We start from the raw sequence: 19,815 nt of genomic DNA, 5'->3' as shown, positions 1-19,815 counted from the left end.
GTCAGTCTTTCCCAAATTCTGGCATACAAGTATGTGTAATCCAAGAATAAACCAATTTATTTGTAACTCTGTCATACAGCATAAAATGCAGCTTGGGCTATGGGAGTGAGGGGTTGAAAAGGAATAGAAAGAAAAATTTAAAAATAATCTTTAGGGAAGGCCTTATATTTTACCTGAACATTACCAGAAGGCTGCACAAGATATGCAGACACTTGAAAATAATGTGTATTTATAGCCCTTCTTGTTTATATAAAGGTGCTTTAAGAAAGACCAAATGCAAGCATCTGAATTAACCTACTTGGCTCATTTAAAATATTTTGAGGTATACAACTTTAAGGAACATCATCTGTATACAGTAGGCATAGTCTCTAAGGTCAATGTCCACATATATTCTAGGCCAGCATCCCATCACCAGTCACACTCAGAGGGAAACTGGAACTTTAGGGACAACAGTTTATTTTTACTAAAAAATAAATAAAAAGTTAAAAAAATTTAAAAGCCCTAAGTGTTCCCAGAAAACAATACGAAAGTGCAATAGTCAAGTATGCTAAGGACTGCAACCGAAAGAGAGAAAAACAATAAATAATCTGGATATAATTGACTTTGTTCAAAGAAACACTCAGTGTATTTATACCACCATAGGAGAGGCAGAGACTAACTCTCAGACAGCTCAGAATTGCTTACATGAATCCAGCCCAGGGTGATGAGGCCCTGCTGATCTTGTATGAGGAAAAGTTCTTCTTCGTTCTCTGTGTTGCAGTAATCAGACCCAGCACTTTGCTTGGGGATGAGAACATGGGTAATGGTAAATTCATTCCTCATCTGCCAAAGGAGAGAACAGCTGGTCACAATTCCCTGGTGCTCATGCAACCCTGCTCCACTTCATCCCGACAGTGGAAAGGTAAGCATCTATACAAGTGAAAGCCCTTCCCACACAGCAGGAGTCCTGCCACTCAGTGGTTCACAACCTTGGCTGCTGATGCACATTGCCTGGGGTACTCTGTACAGTGACAGATGCAGAGACCAACCCCAGAACTCTGCAGCCTGGGCAAACACCACAGCCCTGAGGGAATTTCCTGCTGTGCCGAACTGCTCTGCTGAGAAGCTCTGGGTAGAGCACCATTTCTCTCCCCTTGCTCAGGTCTAAAGTTGCTTTCCTGTCACTGTTTCCTTAAGTCCTTCTCATCCCGTAAGCCTCAGCTTACATTTACTCTGCTTCATTTATTTATTATTCAGCAGTAATGGGTTCTTTAAGTGCCTCCATTCAGTGACCTTTCCTTCCTCAAAACTCCCAATACTTACACTGTACATATTTTTCAGCCTGCTGGTTAGACTTTAGTGCATGTCTGCCTTCTCTCCAAAGTGACTGGGCACTTTTCGTGGACACGTACTATGTGCTTTACATATTTTATATTCCCAGGTCCTACCATAAAGTAGGTACTAAAAAAATTGATATGTAGATAATGACTGGATCTTCCTACCAAGTTTAAAATTAGGTATTTCTTACTACTAGCATTAAAATAATCACTTCAATTCAATCAATCAATACAGGGTCACCAAATTCAAAGTGACACGAAATTATGCAGTCCACGGTTCCTTGGTACAAAGGGTAACTGACCCTGGATATTTTCTCCGACAGTCACAGGATGCCAAGAGGGGAAGAAATAGTTTCGGTTCAGGTTTTTTTTTTTTTTTTTTTTTTTTTTACCAGTTTTCCACAGAGAATTCCACATGTCTCCACTCCCCGGGCAGTGTTGGCACTGGCTAACTGGAGAAACTGTGGGCACAGCCGCCCAGGCACCACCACATGGCGCAATCCATCGATTGTGGGAACTGTAATGGAGAAAGGAGAAAAGTCTGAGACCACTGAACCCTGCCTCCTCAAGCAGACCTCACAGCCGGCAGCCATGGGAGAGCAACATTAAGCCACTGGGATTCCCCCAACTTCAGGCAGTGAGTAGGGATCTCATTCTAATGGCACCAAAAAAAGGGTTGTAAAGTGTCTTCTCCAATCTTGGGCCACAGCTGTAAGGAGCACATTACTTCAAGAAGAGAAAATAGTAGGCTTTAATTATTCAAGTTAAGAAAAGGGCAAACTACTACCTTAAGAAAAGTTTTCTTAAAAATAACCTTAAGAATGTAATTGGATTGTTTGTAACTCAAAGGACAAATAATTGAGGGGATGGATACCTCATTCTGCATGATGTGCTTATTTCATATTGCATGCCTGTATCAAAACATCTCATGTACCCCATAAATATATACACCTACTATGTACCCACAAAAACTTAAAAAATTAAAGTAAAAAATAAAATTTAGGGGGGGAAAAGACATAAGTTCTTGAAACATTTGGGAATTTTCTGTCAGAATCTAATACAAAGAATTCAAAAAATAACCTCCTTGCTGTGTCTCCCAAAGTTCATGTTTTGGAAACTTAATTCCTAATGCAAAATTATTGAAAGGTAGGATCTTTAAGAGGTGATGAGGCTATGAGGGATCTTTGTTTGCCCTTCCACCCTTCTGTCGTGGGATGACGCAGCAAGAAGGCCTTTGCCAGGCCCCTGGATCTTGGACTTCCCACTCTCCAGACCTGTGAACCAAATAAATTTATGTTCATTATAAATTACCCAGCCTCAGGTATTCTGTTATAGCAGCACAAAATGGACTAAGACACTGCCCATTCATCTGAACTTTTAATTTTAAATCTCTCTTTTATCTCAGATAAGAATATCAGAGAGTATGACTTTTAAAAGAAATACACTAGTGTATATTCTTGAGAATGGAAAAAAATCTGGGCAGTTATTTACTTCTGAACTTAGTTTTTGGAAGAAGTTAAAATGCCAAACCACAACAAAATAAAAAATACAGTGTAGTCCCCCAAAAAAGGCATGAACAAAGCAGCTCATAAAAAATGCCAAGAATGGACCCAGTTTCTGAACACCATAGAGAAACTCTGTGAGACAGCCAGCAAGCTAAAGTTAGGAAGTGTCTCTCACAGCTATATTTTCATATTTTAAAAAAAAAGTGGGAGGGGAAAGATGTTCTGCTTTTGTGTATTCAACAGCAAGATCTGAATTGCTAGAGAGGTAACAAAGTCAGAGCAGGGGACACAGAGTCACACAGCGTCTGATGATGTTATCTGAGGATTATGAATTTGGTTTGGCACATTCTTTTCCTTTCACTAAAAAGTTGACAGTCTGACTTTCAAGAATAATATTAGCTCTTCAGAAAATCGACCACACTAGGTTTCAGCAAAGGCCACTTTTATAACATAGCCAGTGTATTAGGACACAGTACAGCAATACTTATCAGATGGGTTTCTGTGACCAAAGCTTAATGAGTGGGATCAGGGAGGTAATCTTAGGTTGACCCCGTCAGAATGATACTGTTTGGCTGCAACTGAAAAGGAAGAGGACATCAGCAAATGCACTTACTACTTTCTGAGTTGCTCAGTGCTCCAGGTTTCAAGGACCTGTCCACTACAGGTGGCTTAGCTGGCCTTACAGTTGTGTGACAGTCTGAAGGCTGTATGGATGAGACTGGTGAGGTGGGGAACACATCTAAGGAGGGCTTCTCCAAGTCAGGCACTAGCGGGCCACCTAGGCCAGGGTCCACCTTCCCAAACTCCTGTACAATTTTCAGTCGCTCTTTTTCTAGCTTCTGGTTCCGGATCATCTCCTCGAAGGCATGGAACTGTTCCTGTTCCAATTGCTGCTGCTTCTGTTGTGCTACCCTCTGTTTTTCCTTTTCCAGCTCTTGCTGGATGGCCATGTTCCGGGCCAATTCCTCTGTTTCCTTCTTCTACAAAGAGAGAAAATTTAGGCTAACACTGCACACCTCAGTGACTTCGCACTTCAGGAGAACGAGGCTTTTTAGCATGGAGATTTCCAAAATGTACTTCCGCTCTGGCCTGATTACCTAACACAGAATTCATGCTTTCCTCAGTATCTTTATACCCACGGAGTGTAGTCACCACCCCTTTCTATCTGGCCACAGTATACCTATCTCCAAGGACAATTAAAATCCCAATCCTCTCAACACCCTCCCGACAATGACTCTACCTAATGCACTTTCCTCTTCACTGAAATCTTTTTTTTTTTTTTTTTTTTTTGAGACAGGGTCTCATTCTGTTTCCCAGGCTGAAGTGCAATGGCATGATCACAGCTCACTGCAGCCTTGATCTCCCAGACTCAAGCAATCCTCCCACCTTAGCCTCCTGAGTAGGTGGGACCACAGGTGTGTACCACAACACCTGGCTAATTTTTGTATTTTTTTGTAGAGACAGGGTTTCGCCATGCTGCCCAGGCTAGTCTTGAACTCCTGGGCTCAAACAATCTGCCCACCTCGGCCTCCCGAAGTGCTGGGATTCCAGGCGTGAGCCACAACATCTGGCCTGAAATCTTGATGCAACTTATTGTCTGTGTTCTCCTAACCTGTATCACAGAGAGTTTTATTCTTCTGTGTCATGTATATATTCTATATTTCAAGTAAGGCTATAAAATAGAACCAGATCCAAACTTACACCTGCTATCTTGGGGGTCTCTACTGAATTTTTTTTTTTTTTCTTAGAGAGTCTTACTCTGTCACCTAGGCTGGACTGTAGTGGCCAATCATGGTTCACTGCAGCCTCAATCTCCCTGGGCTCAGGTGATCCACCCATCTCAGCCTCCCAAGTAGCTGAAACCAGAAGTGCGTGCCACCACACTAATTTTTGTATTTTTTGTAGAGACCCAGCTAATTTTTGTATTTTTTGTAGAGATGGGGTTTCACCATGTTGCCAAGGCTGGTCTCAAACTCCTGGGCTCAAGCGACCACCCACCTCAGCCTCCCAAAGTGCTAGGATTACAGGCATGAGCCACCAGGTCTGGCCTTCTGAATTTTAACCCAAAATGAAGCCTCTGAAATTTTTATGGTTTTTATGTATTTGTTCAACACAGAGTGACATTTTAAGCTAATAAGAAATACTTGAGTGGCATTTGGATTAAAAAAAAAAAGAAAGAAATGCTAAGTAATAACCTCCTCCTTAAAGCTTACACTCACTTGGTGCTTTAGAAGTATATACCTCATAGCTGTTCATCCCTCTGCTGATTTTCAACATCAGAGTCCAGAATAGAGACCAGCAGACAGCTACACAACAGCCTGTGAGTGGCTGCAGTATGTATTCACAGCTGGCCACTGATAGCGCCCTGGGAGTTTCTCCACATGTTTTAACTGACTATTCCTAAAAAGAATCATTTGAAAATAGCTTGAAATGGCTGGGTGCAGCGGCTCAGGCCTGTAATCTCAGCACTTTGGAAGGCCGAGGCAGGCAGATCACTTGAGGTCAGGAGTTTCAGACCAGCTTGGCCAACATAGTGAAACCCCATCTCTACTAAAAATACAAAAATTAGCCGGGTATGGTGGCGGATGCCTGTAGTCCCAGTCACCTGGGAGACTGAGGTAGGAGAATCACTTGAGTTGGGGAGGCAGAGGTTGCAGTGAGCTGAGATCGTGCCACTGCATTCCAGCCTAGGCGACAGAGTGAGACTGTATCAAAAAAAAAAAAAAAAAAATAGCTTGAAAAGTCAACTCTTATAAATAGCTTCAGGTATAACCAAATGTGAATCAAACCCTCAAATTCTCTGATCTAAAAACCTATGTTTTGGAGAGAATGTTCATTGTTCTTAAAATTCTCACTCTAGACATAGCAGGTAGGCAACAGATTTTCTGTCCCTCAAGTCACTCTCTTTGACAAATAGGCTATATCTGTGTTACAACCCGGAGCCTAACCACTGGTGTTCTACTTTTTTAAGTTTCTGATCTTTGCCCAAAAAAGGTGAAACAGCACATTAAAAGCACAGGATATATTGAAATGTCATATTACAATCCCAGGGCACAGCCTAAAAAAGCAAAATAATTTTCTTCTTGGCTGTTATATACTGACCTTTTCTTCATTATATTCTGTATATTCTTTGGTATATCGTTTTAACAGCTCTGCCTTCAGCTCTTCTGCTTTGGGAAATGCAATCTCCTTTAATTTCTGAGACACAAAACAGAAAACAGAATTAGAACAATGCCAGAAAATTAGAGAATCCAAAAGAAGACTTAAGTCAAGGTGGTGACTGCAACATTTCCCAAAATGATTTAAAATACCCCCTACTGTACCATACCTGCTACTTCAGAACTGTTCTGGTGAAATGGCCTTATCTCCTATTGCAGGATCTGGTACTTAGATGCAGAGACTACTACTTTTATCTTGAAGTCAGTCTGTGCTGCTCTGAAGCTTTTAGATGGGCAACAATGAAAGTGAAGACCCACCTTTACTGTATCTTTCTTTTCAGGAATGACAGCAGATTTGTAATCTCGATGCTTTGGTAGTTTCTCAATAAAGAGCCTAAGGAAACAGTTCAAAATGATTATGAAGCAAATGGTCCAAATGTCCGTAAGACCCTAAAGCTATGCAACTCCCTTATCCGGAAGCCCTTACATGAAAGGTTCCAGAAGTGCAGCGGAGGGAGAGCTAGTACACCTAGCTGGGCCATGCTCCTTTCCCATCTCTATCCCCCTAAAGAGCCAGAGTCTTTTCCTCTACTCCCAAACTAGGCAGCAAGCACCAGACTCCTACAATGAAAAGGATGGCCAAAAAAATTTTAAAAAGCCTTTCTTGTGCCCAAAAATGTACCTCCAAAGAAAGAGATCTTTTTCTTGTTGTGACATGACAGGCTTTCAAAGGAAAGAGCTTCTGTCACAAAGCCATGGGCAGAAGTAAGAGAAAACCATGTTTCCTTACTACTTCCAGCTTTTACGTAACCTTTAACTTTGGCTTTCTTTCCTTTGGGATTTGTGTTCCTTCAAAGAAGAATATTAATTTGCATCATACAAAAATGCATGGAAATACTTAGTGCATGTGTTCTATGCATGTAGTATGTGCATATTACATGTTAGTATGCATTGTCTTTGATGAAAAGTGCTTAGATAAATATAAGATGCTAGATTTCATCTTTTGGTTCTCATCCATGGCTCTAAAGCTCAGTGGGGAGAATAAACTGAATCAATTCACAAATCTCTAACATTTAAGACATCTACTTAGGGGCAGTGAAAATAAATAAAAGCCCAGTAACTTGTCACAGAAAGAAATTGGCAGATTCAGAATTTCAATATGAGCAGGCTGGCTCCAGAGCCTATTCTTTTAACTACTACACCATACTTCTTCCATATGGTTTCTGGAATGTCTAGAACTACTGGAGGGATTCTGAACAAAGATGTCTTTTAACAGAATTAAGTTGTAATAGACAGAAACTGAGATTTAAAAAAAAATTGAAGGTAGCTTGCTGACAGCTCTAAAATATTATATTGTAGTTGGGATAAACTCTTTTCTACTTACTGCCCATGGGGCAGAAGTAATTGGAAGAAGAATCCTCAATAAAGAAAAAAGATGATCCCCACCAAAACAAACTTTCTAAAGATAAGTCCTCATCCTTCAGTTCTATATTAGGCAACAAGTTTCATTTTGATCCAACTTGATAAGGCTCCTCAAGGCAGCGATGGACTCTAAAATAAAAATGGTTCTTTAAAAAGCTTCCTTTTGGGTTCATGAAGAAGATATAAAAGAGGCTGGGTGTGGTGGCTCATGCCTGCAATCTCAGCACTTTGGGAGACCGAGGCATGAAGATTGCTTGAGCCCAGGAGTTCAAGACCAGCCTGGGTAACAGGGTGAGACCTTGTCTCTATTTATATTTTTAAATTTATATATATATACATATATATAAATATATATAACAAAACATAAAAAACACAAAAATTAGCTGGGTGTGGTGGTATGCACCTGTAGTCCCAGCTGCTTGGGAGGCTGAGGCAGGAGGATCTCTCGATCCCAGAAGTCTGAGGTTACAGTGAGCTTTGATCACACCACTGCACTCCAGCCTGGGTGACAGAGGGAGATCCTGTCTCTATTTGGAAAAAAAAAAAAAAAAAGAAAGATATAAAACAGTTGCCTTGAAGTCTATATTTAAAAGACATACAGATTCATTTGTTCAAACCATAAAGTCCTGAAGAATCTATTAAGACAAATAAGATATATTTCTTATATTTTAGAGACTGATAGATAATTCAGTAGAACTCTCACCTTGGCCCCAAAAGCCAAGATACATATTAATATTTACTACCTTTAGCAGGCTGAATGTGCTTTGTATTGAGGCCTGAATCAGCTAAGAAAGTACTATGATGTCATATAAACACCATGTTTTATTTTCACTTATGCTCTTATTATAGAACTAGACTGTGAGCTTCCTGAGGCCAGAGATTTCTGTGTTTCATGCTTCTTTGTATACTCCTTGGAAGCCAGCACAGTGCCTTGTATAAAGAGGCACTCAATAAATATTTGATGAATAAACATTACATATATGTACAAGTATGTACGTATACACAGTAAGTCCTTAATGTTGATAGGTTCTTGGAAACTGTGACTTTAAGCACAATGACATATAACAAAACCAACTTTACCATGCACTAATTGACATAAACAAGAGTTAAGTTCCTTTGACCTATCCTGGTCACAAAAACACCAGATTTCTAAATACAGACCAAAACACTTCTAATATTAAACACTGAAATAAATAGGAGCTATACATACATTTAAGAAAGACTTATAAAAACAAGTAAGTAAATGATTTACCTGCTTATTCAGTCCCAGGTGGCCAGAGTCCATCCCAGCAGCTCAAGGCCAAGGCGGGAACCAACCCTGGTGAGGATGCCATCCCATCGCAGGGCACACTCACACATACACTTGCACTCACTCAGACTGGGGACAATTCAGACATGCCAGTTCACCTAATGTGCAGACCTTTGGGGTGTGGGAAGAAACTTGAATACCCGGAGAAAACCCACACAGACACGGGGAGAATGTGCAGACTCCACACAGACAGTGGCCCCAGGCAGAAATGGATTTTTCTTTTCTCATCAACATTAAAACAAAACGACATTGGACAAAACGACATTATTTGACAACCTGCTGTATTTAACCTGCCGTATTTATTTACTTTGCTTTGTAAGTATACAAAGCAACACGAAGTATACACAGAAATGAGGGCGGGGTAATAGAATAGATAAGAATAGGCGTGAAACTTTTCACCAAATACCTCTTTATATTACTTTGACTTTGAACCATGTAATGGAATCTAGTGTATAAGTAAAAAAAAAAAAAAAGAAACAACAAAAAACAAACAAAAAAAACCTCCCAGACCTGTACATGAGTAGCTTTCCCTTGCTTCAACAACTGTAGCCAGTTTTCTGAATGGGGATAGATGGGCAAAAAGGTCTCCTGAAACAGACAATGGGCAACATACCCCATTACTCATACTGGAGGTAAAAGAACTTAGTGGTTATTAGGGCTGGCTCTGGAGCCACTATGCCTGGGCTCAAATCCTGGTTTTGCCATTTACTAGCTGTGTGACCTTGGACAAGTCACTTAATCTCACCATCCCTCAGTTTTTTGCAGGGGTGTCCAACCTTTTAGCTTCCCTGGGCCACACTGGAAGAAGAACTGTCTTAGGCCATACATAAAATACACTAATACTAACTAGCTAATGAGCTTTAAAAAAGGTGATATCTGCCATCATAGATAAGCAAAAAAGTCCTTGCATTCAAAGGGTTGGACATGGCTGATATCCTGTCTATAAAATTGTATAGATGGAGACAAATCAGTACTCCCTGACAGGCTTGCTGTGACACTTAAAGAGACAATAAAATGCTAAACACAGTATCTAGCACATAGTCAATATTTGCTATGGGTTTCTATGATTTTTTTTAACTAATAAACAAAAAATGTGAGCAAGAATAAGAGATGAAGATGCTAACACCAGCATCATGTACAAGTCTGGGAGTTTTTTCTTTACCTATAAACTAGATTCCATTACATGGTTCAAAGTTCTATCCCTAGAAACTTTCTAGGGATAGAAAGCGGTGGCCCAGATGTATACTGTTCTCTGGGGTTATATCTGGTCGAAGTCTGGAGAGAGGAAAAGTACCAAAGCCAACAAAGATATGATTGCAAAAACACAAGCAAAATGACCTAATAAACAATGAAAAAAGAAGACATAGGCCGGGCACGGTGGCTCACGCTTGTAATCCCAGCACTTTGGGAGGCCGAGGTGGGCAGATCACGAGGTCAGGAGATCGAGACCATGGTGAAACCCCGTCTCTGCTAAAAATACAAAAAAAAATTAGCCGGGCGTGGTGGCGGGCGCCTGTAGTCCCAGCTACTCGGAGAGGCTGAGGCAGGAGAATGGCGTGAACCCGGGAGGTGGAGCTTGCAGTGAGCCGAGATTGCGCCACTGCACTCCAGCCTGGGTGACAGAGTGAGACTCCGTCTCAAAAAAAAAAAAAAAAAAAAAAAAAAAAGAAGACATAAGCAGAAAAGTAAATACAAAAGGTGGATATATGAAATAATGCTGAATCCACTTATAATTAAAGAAATACAAATTAGGATGAGATACCATTTTCATCCATCGGATTGGCAAAGGCGTAAAGGTTAATTATACCTGGTATAGAGAAATGGGGCTTAAAGGTTGATCATACCTGGTATAGAGAAATGGGATCCCCATACAGTGTTAGCAAGACTGTAAATTAATATAACCTTTTATCTTAAGGGAGGGAAAATGGAAGCTAATTATTCAAAATTTAAAATGTGTATATCCTTTATTTTTAATTTGTACTATTTTATTTATTTTTTGATTTTTTTTTTTTTTTTTTGAAACAGAGTCTTGCTCTGCTGCCCTGGTTGGAGTGCAGTGGGGCAATCTCAGCTCACTGCAACCTCTACCTCCCAGGTTCAAATGATTCTCCTGCCTCAGCCTCCTGAGTAGCTGGGATTAGAGGCACCTGATACCACGCCCAGCTAATTTGTGTATTTTTAGTAGAGATGGGGTTTCGCCATGTTGACCAGGCTGGTCTCCAACTCCTGACCTCAGGTGATCTGCCCGCGTCAGCCTCCCGAAATGCTGGGATTACAGGCGTGAGCCACCGCAACCAACTTAAAACGTGTATATCCTTTAAACTCACAATTCTATCTCTAGGAATTTATCCTAGAGATCATTATAAAACAGTACAAAGATATATGTATAAAAATATTCAATACAGCATTGTTTAAAAAAGTAGAAAAAACTAAAAAAAAAAAAAAAAACCTAAATGTCCATCAATAGGGGATTGTTTAAAAAATAATGTGCATCCAAATGTGAAGACAATGTAATCATTCACCCATTCATTCAGTGAATATTTACTGAGCATCTACTATGGGGTCCAGAATTATTCTAAAGGTTGGGGATATGGCAGTGAACAACACAGTCAAATATTCCTCCCCACCATAGAGTGCACATTACAGTGGAGGAACAGACAATAAACAGAAGTATGCTAGGAAAGTCATTAATAGGGAAGGGGGATAGAAAGTGATAGGGGAATGGTTGAAATTTTAGATACAGCAGCTAAGGAAGTCATCATTAAGAAGGAGGCATTTGAGTAAGGACTAGACAAGAGTGAGCCATGAATCTGGGACTGTTCCAGATTCGTGTTCCAGGCAGATGGAATAGCCCTGAGGCAGAATGAGATGGCTCAGTATGTCCTGATATGGAAAGACACTACTGTGAAGAAAGCAAGTCGCAGAACAGAATACATGGTATGATCCCATTGATGCTTTAAGGAAAAGGACACGTGGGGGCCCCTATGAGCTTAATCACATCTCATCCATGCCAGAAATACAATAGTGGCCACCTCTGATAGATGAGACTTCTCTTTTCACTTTAATATCTCCCTTGTAGTGTTTGAAAAATTTTTAAAATCATGAATAAGTGTTAATTTTGTATGAAAACAACTAATTCAAAAAGTCAAGCAAAGGTTCTTTAACATGGGTGCATTAAGGATCCTCATCTCGATTCTTCCAGTCTTAAAGTTACTCAGCACGGTAAGCATGATCACAAATGGAACCTTCTTCAGTCTATAAACCCCAATCCCAGCAAACATTTTCAACACAGGTGACAGTTCATTTTCAGAAAGAGGGTTGGTGTTCCAGGAGGCTCACAGAGCAGACAGGAATTGCCTGAATACTCTCACTCCCTTCTGGGCAGCCTAGTTGATGACCATAAAAAGCTGTGAAAGAATCCACTGCCTGGTTTATTGTCTGCGCTCATCATGAAAATATGTACGGATTTAATATGCTGAACTCTTTCTTCTATACTGGGGTCTGCAAAAGGCAAAGCATTCCTACATTAGGGAAGCTACTGGGGGGGAAATATGCCTGAGATCATTAAGATGCCTGAACTGCTCCAGGAAAAGGAACAAACGTGCCTTTTAAAATCCTGAAGTAAAGAAAGTATCCACAAAAGGTCTAGAACAATAATTCTCAGTAGTAGGGGAGGCAGAGGAGTGGTGAGGCAGATGTATACTCCGCTCTCTTTTCTCCTCGGTTGTAGTAACTGCCAAACCTGAGCCACTGTTATTGACAGGAATGTACTAAGTAAAATACAACAGAAAACAGACTGAGAATCACTGAGCTAGAATTTCTTTGCAATTGCTGTGATTTTCTGTTCACAGAATCAGAATCAGAATCAGGATTTTAAAGGTATCTCCAAGAAAAGTGAAGGTAGCTACATTACTTCAGGTAAAGCCAATACAACAAAATTCCAAATTAAACTCTAAATCCCACAAATCAAGTAAATGAGCTGCTAAATCTCATCCGCACCAACTCTCCTAGTAGTTCATCATTTTAAATGGTCCTATAAGTGACAGGGACAAACTCCCCATATCAGTCTTGCTGTTAACACTAATATGTCACTCAAAATAACACTAAGTGACATAAAAAACAATTCCTTAGGCATCCATGTACTCTTAATCCTATCCCCTCTTGCCTTCTGAGGAGTTTATTAGTACAGCTAAGCTCTCTTCTGGACCATTAGCCTCTCCTCCTCCATAGGATCCTTTTCCATCAGCAAAAACATGCTCTAAAATCTCCCAACTTAAAATACATACACATGTTCACATGCTCCTTGTCCCCCTTCAACTACTTCCCCATTTTTCTACTTCCCTTCCCATCTAAACTTCTCCAAAGAGTTGCCTATACCGGGGTTGGCAAACTACAGCTGTTGTGCCAAATCCAGCTAGCCATCTGTTCTTGTAAACAAAGTGTCATTGGAACCAGTCACATCCATTCATTTATATGTTGTCTATGGCTACTTTCACACTATAAAGCAGACGTAGTCACAGAGAGAGCAAACAAAGCCAAAAATTTTTACTCTCTGGTCCCTTATAGAAAAAAATTTGCCACCTTTAGGTCTATACCCTTTGCCTCCACTTTCTTACTGTCCATTCACCTTTCTACCCATTCTAATTAGGGTCTCTGTAATCCTTCTAGCGAAATAGCTTACCAAGATCACCCACAACATCATCTTACCAAACCCAAAGGCCAATCTTCTGTCTTCACCCATCTGACATAGATGGCTACTCTCCTTTTTCAAACACTAACTTCTTTTGGCTCCCATGACACCACACCAATCTCTCTTGGATTTCCTCCTGCCTCTTGAACCTTCCTTCAAAGAAAGTCTCCCCTGTTGACTCTCCCTCCATTAACTAACCTCAGGGCTCAGTCCTAGGCTCCTTCTCTTTTCATTCCCTAGTCTTATTAACAAAGATACTTGATCTTTTATGTTCCATGGATCCTTCTGGCATCTGGTGAAGCCTATGGACCCTTCTCAGAATAATTTTTTTAAGGTATAACTTAAAGTACAAAGGATCACCAAAAATACCCCAATTTTATTGAAAAAGTTTTCAAAAATTTTAAAAATTGTGATATATTCTTCTGTATTAATGTGTTCTTTTTTTTTTTTTTTTGAGACGGAGTCTCGCTCTGTCACCCAGGCTGGAGTGCAGTGGTGCGATCTCGGCTCACTGCAAGCTCCGCCTCCCGGGTTCACACCATTCTCCTGCCTCAGCCTCCCGAGTAGCTGGGACTACAGGCATCTGCCACCATGCCAGGCTAATTTTTTGTATTTTTAGTAGAGACAGGGTTTCACCGTGTTAGCCAGGATGGTCTCGATCTCCTGACCTCGTGATCCACCAGCCTCGGCCTCCCAAAGTGCTGGGATTACAGGCGTGAGCCACTGCTCCCGGCCTCATGTGTTCTTTATCAATGCATTTGATAATGGGATCTAGCTGTGGGTCTAATAATTCTGTACTGTAATTCTGAAGTAGTGATGTTTAGATGCTAATTTGAGATGTCAGCAACAACTGTAATGCAATATGAAAATATCTTGATTTCTACTGGTGACAAAATTACAATATTATTACTACTACTGTACTTTGAGGCCTACATTCAAAATGGAAGGAAATGCTAAATTTCAGTCACTGGTTAGAAAAAACAAGAAAAGTTTTTCCTGTTCCGGTTCACAGATCCCCTGAATTCGATCAATGAATCTCTGTGAGGTTCCTGGACCCTGGATTAAGAGCCCCTTCACTAGAAAATCTCAGGCATTCTCAGGCCCTTCTCTGCATGCCTCAGGAATCCTGAGCCCCGGGGACCTAGTCCTACAGAGCAGCGGGCCAGGCCTAAGCCTCCATTTCTTCCCCAGCCCCTGGCCCAAGGGTCGAAGTGGAGATGGCAACCCCTCCCCAGCGTGCATGCACCTCTGCTGGCAGGAGGCCAAGCCTCTGGCCGCAGGGCCTAAGAGCCAGGCTTATTCAAGCTCAGTTGAGGCCACCCTCTGAGCCCCAGGGAGGAAGAAGGCCCTGTTCCCCAGCCGGCAGCCACTGCTCTCCCTCCCAGCCTCTAGTCTCTGACCCTTAGCAGTGCTGGGCCAAGCGGAGTGTTCTCACCAGTCATCTGCAGGCTTTAGCCAACCAGCCCTTTCCCCTGCCCAGGGCTGGGGCTGGACGGGGTCTACTCCTCCCACAGCTCCCTCCTCCACCCCTCACATACACAACTTCTTGGCCCAGCCAAGCAAGTCCAGGTCACAGAATGGCACCAGAGGGGTCTGTGGTCAGCCACCCCACCCTGAGGGCAGCACGGGCACCACGGGGCGGAGGGGAGGGGGAGGCTGCCAGGAGCCTCCAGATGCTGCCTGCTGGCCTGCAGGAGAGCCCTGCAACAGCTGCTGCTCCTGCCTCGGCAGTCGCCTCACCTGCTCCACCCAAGCCCCTATTCGGAGGCTCCGTGGCCGGGCCAGCCCTCGGCTGCTCACAACTGATTCAGTCTCCCTTCTTCACATGGGGAAAGCACAGCAGGGATGTGTGGAAAGAATGTACCTGTAGATGGGTACATACCACAGTGCTGTAATTTTGTACGTTGCAATCATGTAAATACATGTACGGATTTTATTATATACATATATAAAAATCTATAAAGGCATATTTTTAGAAAAACAGTGCACCACTACTTCTTTGAAAATAGTCTGAATAAGAATAAAATTAATTTCTACAGGAGAAAAAAAAAAGAAAAAGAAAATCTCAGCCATTCTCATGACTTCAGAACCATCTGTATGCTGAGGACTCCCTTGTCTGTATTTCCAGCCCGGACCTCAGTCTTCCGAGTTCAGATTGGTACATTCAACCTCCCACTTGACATCTCTACTTGGATATCTCACAGGCATCTCAAATTTTAACATGTCAAAAAAACCCCAAACGTGAACGGTTAAATCCCCCCGCTACCCAGCCCTCTTTAGATACCATTTTTCCGATCTCAATACATGGACTACCCCATCGTTTAAGTTGTTCAAGGCAGAAACATGACATCAACCTCCGCGGTATCTTTTTTCCTAAGCGATTAGTAAGTCCTATGGACCTGACCTCCAAAATACCAAATCCATCTGTCTCTTTCCATGTTGCCACACTACTTCAAGCCACCAGCCTGCAAGAATTTCCTAACTAGTCTCCCTGCCTTCTCTTAACACTTGCTCCACCATTTACCACACAACTGCCAAAATTTATACTTTAAAATATTGATTGGGCATGGAGGCTCACAACCGTAATCCCAGCACTTTGGGAGGCTGAGATGGGAGGATCGCTTGCGTCCAGGAGTTCGAGACCAGCCTGGGCAACATTAGTGACATCTCTTTTTTTTTTTTTTTTTTTTTTTTTTTGAGACCGAGTCTCACTCTATCACCCAGGCCGGAGTGCACTGCCGTGATCTCGGCTCACTGAAACCTCTGCCTCCCGGGTTCATGCAAGTCTCCTGCCTCAGCCTCTCGGGTAGCTGGGATTATAGACGTGGGCCACCATGCCTGGCTAAGTTTTGTATTTTTAGTAGAGATGGGGTTTCACCATGTTGGCCAGGCTGGCCTCGAACTCCTGGGTGGCCTCCCAAAGTGCTGAGATCATAGGCGTGAGCCACTGTGCCCGGCCGAGACCTCATCTCTTTTAAAAAACAGTAAGTAAATTTAGGTCTGAATCCCACTTAAAACTTTTCAATGGCTTGCTGTTACTCTCAAGATAAAAAACAGACTCCTTACCATGGCCCATGAAGTCCTGCATGATCCAGCCCCATGTGCCTCTCCAGCCTCACCTGGAGTCATCCTGCTTTTCTCTGGCTATACTCCAAACACAATGATCCTTCAATCCCCAGAACATGCTAAGGTCTTTCCCACCTAAGCACTTCTAAACACAGAGTTACCTGTGTTTTAATGCTCTGCCCTGTGCTCTTGGAATGACCAACTTTATTGCATCCCTCAAGTCTCAGCTTAAATATTATCTTCTCAGACAGACCTTACCCTGACTACTCTAGTCATAAACCCCTGCTTATTCTCTATCACAGTACTCTTAAGTATTTTCCTTATTTCAACTACAGCTGACTTTTGGACAACATGGGTTTCAATGGTGTGGGTCCATTTATACACGGATTTACTTCTGCCACTGCCACCCCTGACACAGTAAGACCAACCCCTCCTCTTCCTCAGCCTATTCAACATGAAGATGACGAGGATGAAGACCTTCATAATGATCCACTTCCACTTAACAAATAGTATCTATATTTTCTATTCTTTATGATTTTCTTAATAACATTTTCTTTTCTCAAGCTTACTTTTCTGTAAGAATATAGTACATAATACATACAATATATAAAGTATGTGATAACTGACTATGTTATCAATAAGGCTTCCAGTCAACAGTAGGCTATTAGTAGTTAAGTTTCTGGGGAGTCAAAAATTTTATATATATATATATATATATATATATACATATTTTTTTTTTTTTTTTTTATATGATCTTGCTCTGTCCCCAGGCTGGAGTGCAGTGGCGTGATCTTGGCTCACTGCAACCTTCACTTCCTGAGTTCAAGCAATTCTCCTGCCTCAGTCTCCCAAGTAGCTGGGGTTACAGGCACCTGCCACCATACCAGGCTAATTTTTGTATTTTTAGTAGAGATGGGGTTTCACCATGTTGACGGGGCTTGTCTTGAACTCCTGACCTCAAGTGATCCATCCACTTCGGCCTCCCAAAGTGCTGAGACTACAGGTGTGAGCCACTGCGCCCGACCATATGTATATTTTTGATTGCATGGGGGATTGGTGCTAACCTCTGTGTTGTTCAAGGGTCAGCTGTATTTATTTGCTTATCTGTTTATTGTCTTCTCCCATACCTATAAAGGAACACCAATAAGGACAAGGGCCATTTTACTCACTGCTGTCCAGGACCTAGTGCAGTGCCATGTAGATAGCAGGTATACTCAATACATATGTGTTGAATGAATATGGTTTTGCCCTGAAAGCCCTTTCTATTGTGGGGCAATAGGATTCTGAAGGCCCTTCAGAAAATACCTGGTGCAGTGATTCCATGATTCTACTGAACTTTCTGAATTAGTGTTTCTCCAAAGGAATTGTGCCCCTGGGTTTCATTCTGAGAGAACAATCTATAAGCTTATAGGAAATACATAAGAATATTCTTTCTACCAGCAGTAGAGTATATAAAGAAGACAGAGTCAAAAAAACTGCAGGAAAATAAATAGTGTGGCTAGGAATGAAAAACTCATAACAGCAAAGAGAAGTAGTAATATAATTATAATTCTATGAAACCTTAACAATACTGAGGCCACATGACATGGCATAATGGCATTAAAGAACTACAGATCTTTAAGGAAACAGGTGTTAAGTTAAAGCTGCCTCCAAAGATAGTGAACTGTAACCTAATTTAATGTATAAACAAACTGTAACTTAACATAAGAGTTAGGTTACAAGTATAATAAATAGCTGAGTCTCAGCCAATCATAGCAGCTGAAACCTCCAGCCAATTGGAGGCTAAAGCCTGCCAAAACATGACCAAATAAGGCAAACACATAACTGTAGCCAATCAGGCTATTTCTGTATCTCATTTCCTTTTCTCTGACTATAAATATAGCCTGCACAACCTCCACTATAGGGTGGAACATTCTGTACCAGTTTTGGTCCTGAGTGTTCCCTGAACCTTTTTCTACTGGATTAAACTCTGTTAAATTTGACTTGTCTAAGGTTTTCTCCTCTTAACACAGGCAACACTTCTAAATAAAAAGGACAATAGCAGTCCCATTTCTCCACTCTGCAATTACAATACGAATTCTAGACAGTCCACTCTTCCACATACTTTTCTTTGGAGCACTGGTTCTCAGAGGTGATTCTGCCCCTGGGAGAACATCAGATAATGTTTGGTGACATTTTTGATTGTCACACTGTGGGGAGGGCGGATACTGGCATCTGGTGAGCAGAAACCAGGGGTGCTGCTAAACATTCTGTAACACACAGGACAGCTCCCACCACAAAGAATTATTCAGTCCAAAAGGTCAATAGGGGCAAAGTTGAAAAGCCCTGCTTTAGAGGAGTATGTGATAAAAAACTTAATGTGATAAAACTGGTATGTGTATATCATCTCTTGGAAGATATCTAAGAAACTACTAAGAGTGATTGTCTCTGGGGAGGAGAACTGAGGGTTTGGGGGGAAAAGAGAAGTGGGTGGGGAGACTTTTTTTTTTTTTTGAAACAGTCTCGCTTTGCCACCTAGTCTGGAGTCCTGGAGTGCAGTGGCACGATCTCGACTCACTACAACCTCTGCCTCCTGGTTTCAAGCAATTCTCCTGCCTTAGCCTCCCAAGTAGCTGGGATTACAGGCACACGCCACCATGCCCGACAAATTTTTGTATTTTTAGTAGAGACGGGGTTTTGCCATGTTGGCCAAGCTGGTCTTGAACTCCTGACCTCAGGTGATCCGCCTGCCTTGGCCTCCCAAAGTGCTGGGATTACAAGCGAGAGCCACTGTGCCTGGCCGAGACTTACTTTTTAACTACAGTTATTCTTTTGTGCCTCTGAATTGTGTACTATATATATATAACCTACTCAAAAATCAGTAGTAAAATAACCAAAAAATAGCCAGTGTGGCACATGACTATGATCTCAAAAGACTACCTCTGACTCTAGAACATTACTAAATGGAAAACAAGAAGAACAGGACCTATGTTGTAGAACAAATCCTGAATTAGGAGTCAGAAAACCAAGGTTTTGTCACTTCAAACATAAGCGTATCACCAAACACTGAGTTTGTTTCCTCATATGTAGAATGCAGGGTAGTGTACCCTATTCCATGCACACAGAACTGTGAAGATCAAATGAAATTATGCAGGTGAAATACACTATGAGCTACTAAGAACCAAATACATTGTAATTATTTTTTTAAAAGTCCTGGTATTGTGAAGGAACAAGATTAGAAATGATCAATAAGACCTTTAACATTATTTCCTTTCTAAATTACGTATCATTGTCAATGGAGTTTTAGAAGTTGTCTGCTGTTAATAGTACTGAAATTTTCTACTTACGCTGCCTACCCTAAGATGATAAA

General features: G+C 41.5%; 1 protein-coding gene across 3 annotated transcripts in view; it reads right to left on the bottom strand.

Moving 5' to 3' along the window:
* Nucleotides 1–34: 34 nt before the first annotated feature.
* Nucleotides 35–19,815, bottom strand: part of LOC129463170 (STAM-binding protein-like) — a 22,487-nt gene continuing 2,706 nt past the window's right edge. For 2 of the 3 annotated variants that reach the window (XM_055243745.2, XM_063617529.1), the window contains 5 exons: nucleotides 6,298–6,373; nucleotides 5,924–6,019; nucleotides 3,435–3,801; nucleotides 1,709–1,833; nucleotides 603–822 (listed from right to left, as the gene is read on the bottom strand). In XM_055243745.2, the coding sequence (XP_055099720.1) occupies nucleotides 655–822; nucleotides 1,709–1,833; nucleotides 3,435–3,801; nucleotides 5,924–6,019; nucleotides 6,298–6,373 (832 nt within the window). In that variant the 3' untranslated portion in view covers nucleotides 603–654. Of the gene's footprint in view, nucleotides 823–1,708; nucleotides 1,834–3,434; nucleotides 3,802–5,923; nucleotides 6,020–6,297; nucleotides 6,374–19,815 lie in introns of all 3 variants that reach the window. The other variant, XM_055243744.2, reaches the window with a different exon arrangement.

Source organism: Symphalangus syndactylus, chromosome 14 (assembly GCF_028878055.3).
Source record: "Symphalangus syndactylus isolate Jambi chromosome 14, NHGRI_mSymSyn1-v2.1_pri, whole genome shotgun sequence".
In the NCBI taxonomy this organism is placed as follows: domain Eukaryota; kingdom Metazoa; phylum Chordata; class Mammalia; order Primates; family Hylobatidae; genus Symphalangus; species Symphalangus syndactylus.
This window is presented reverse-complemented; position numbering and strand designations above follow the sequence as displayed.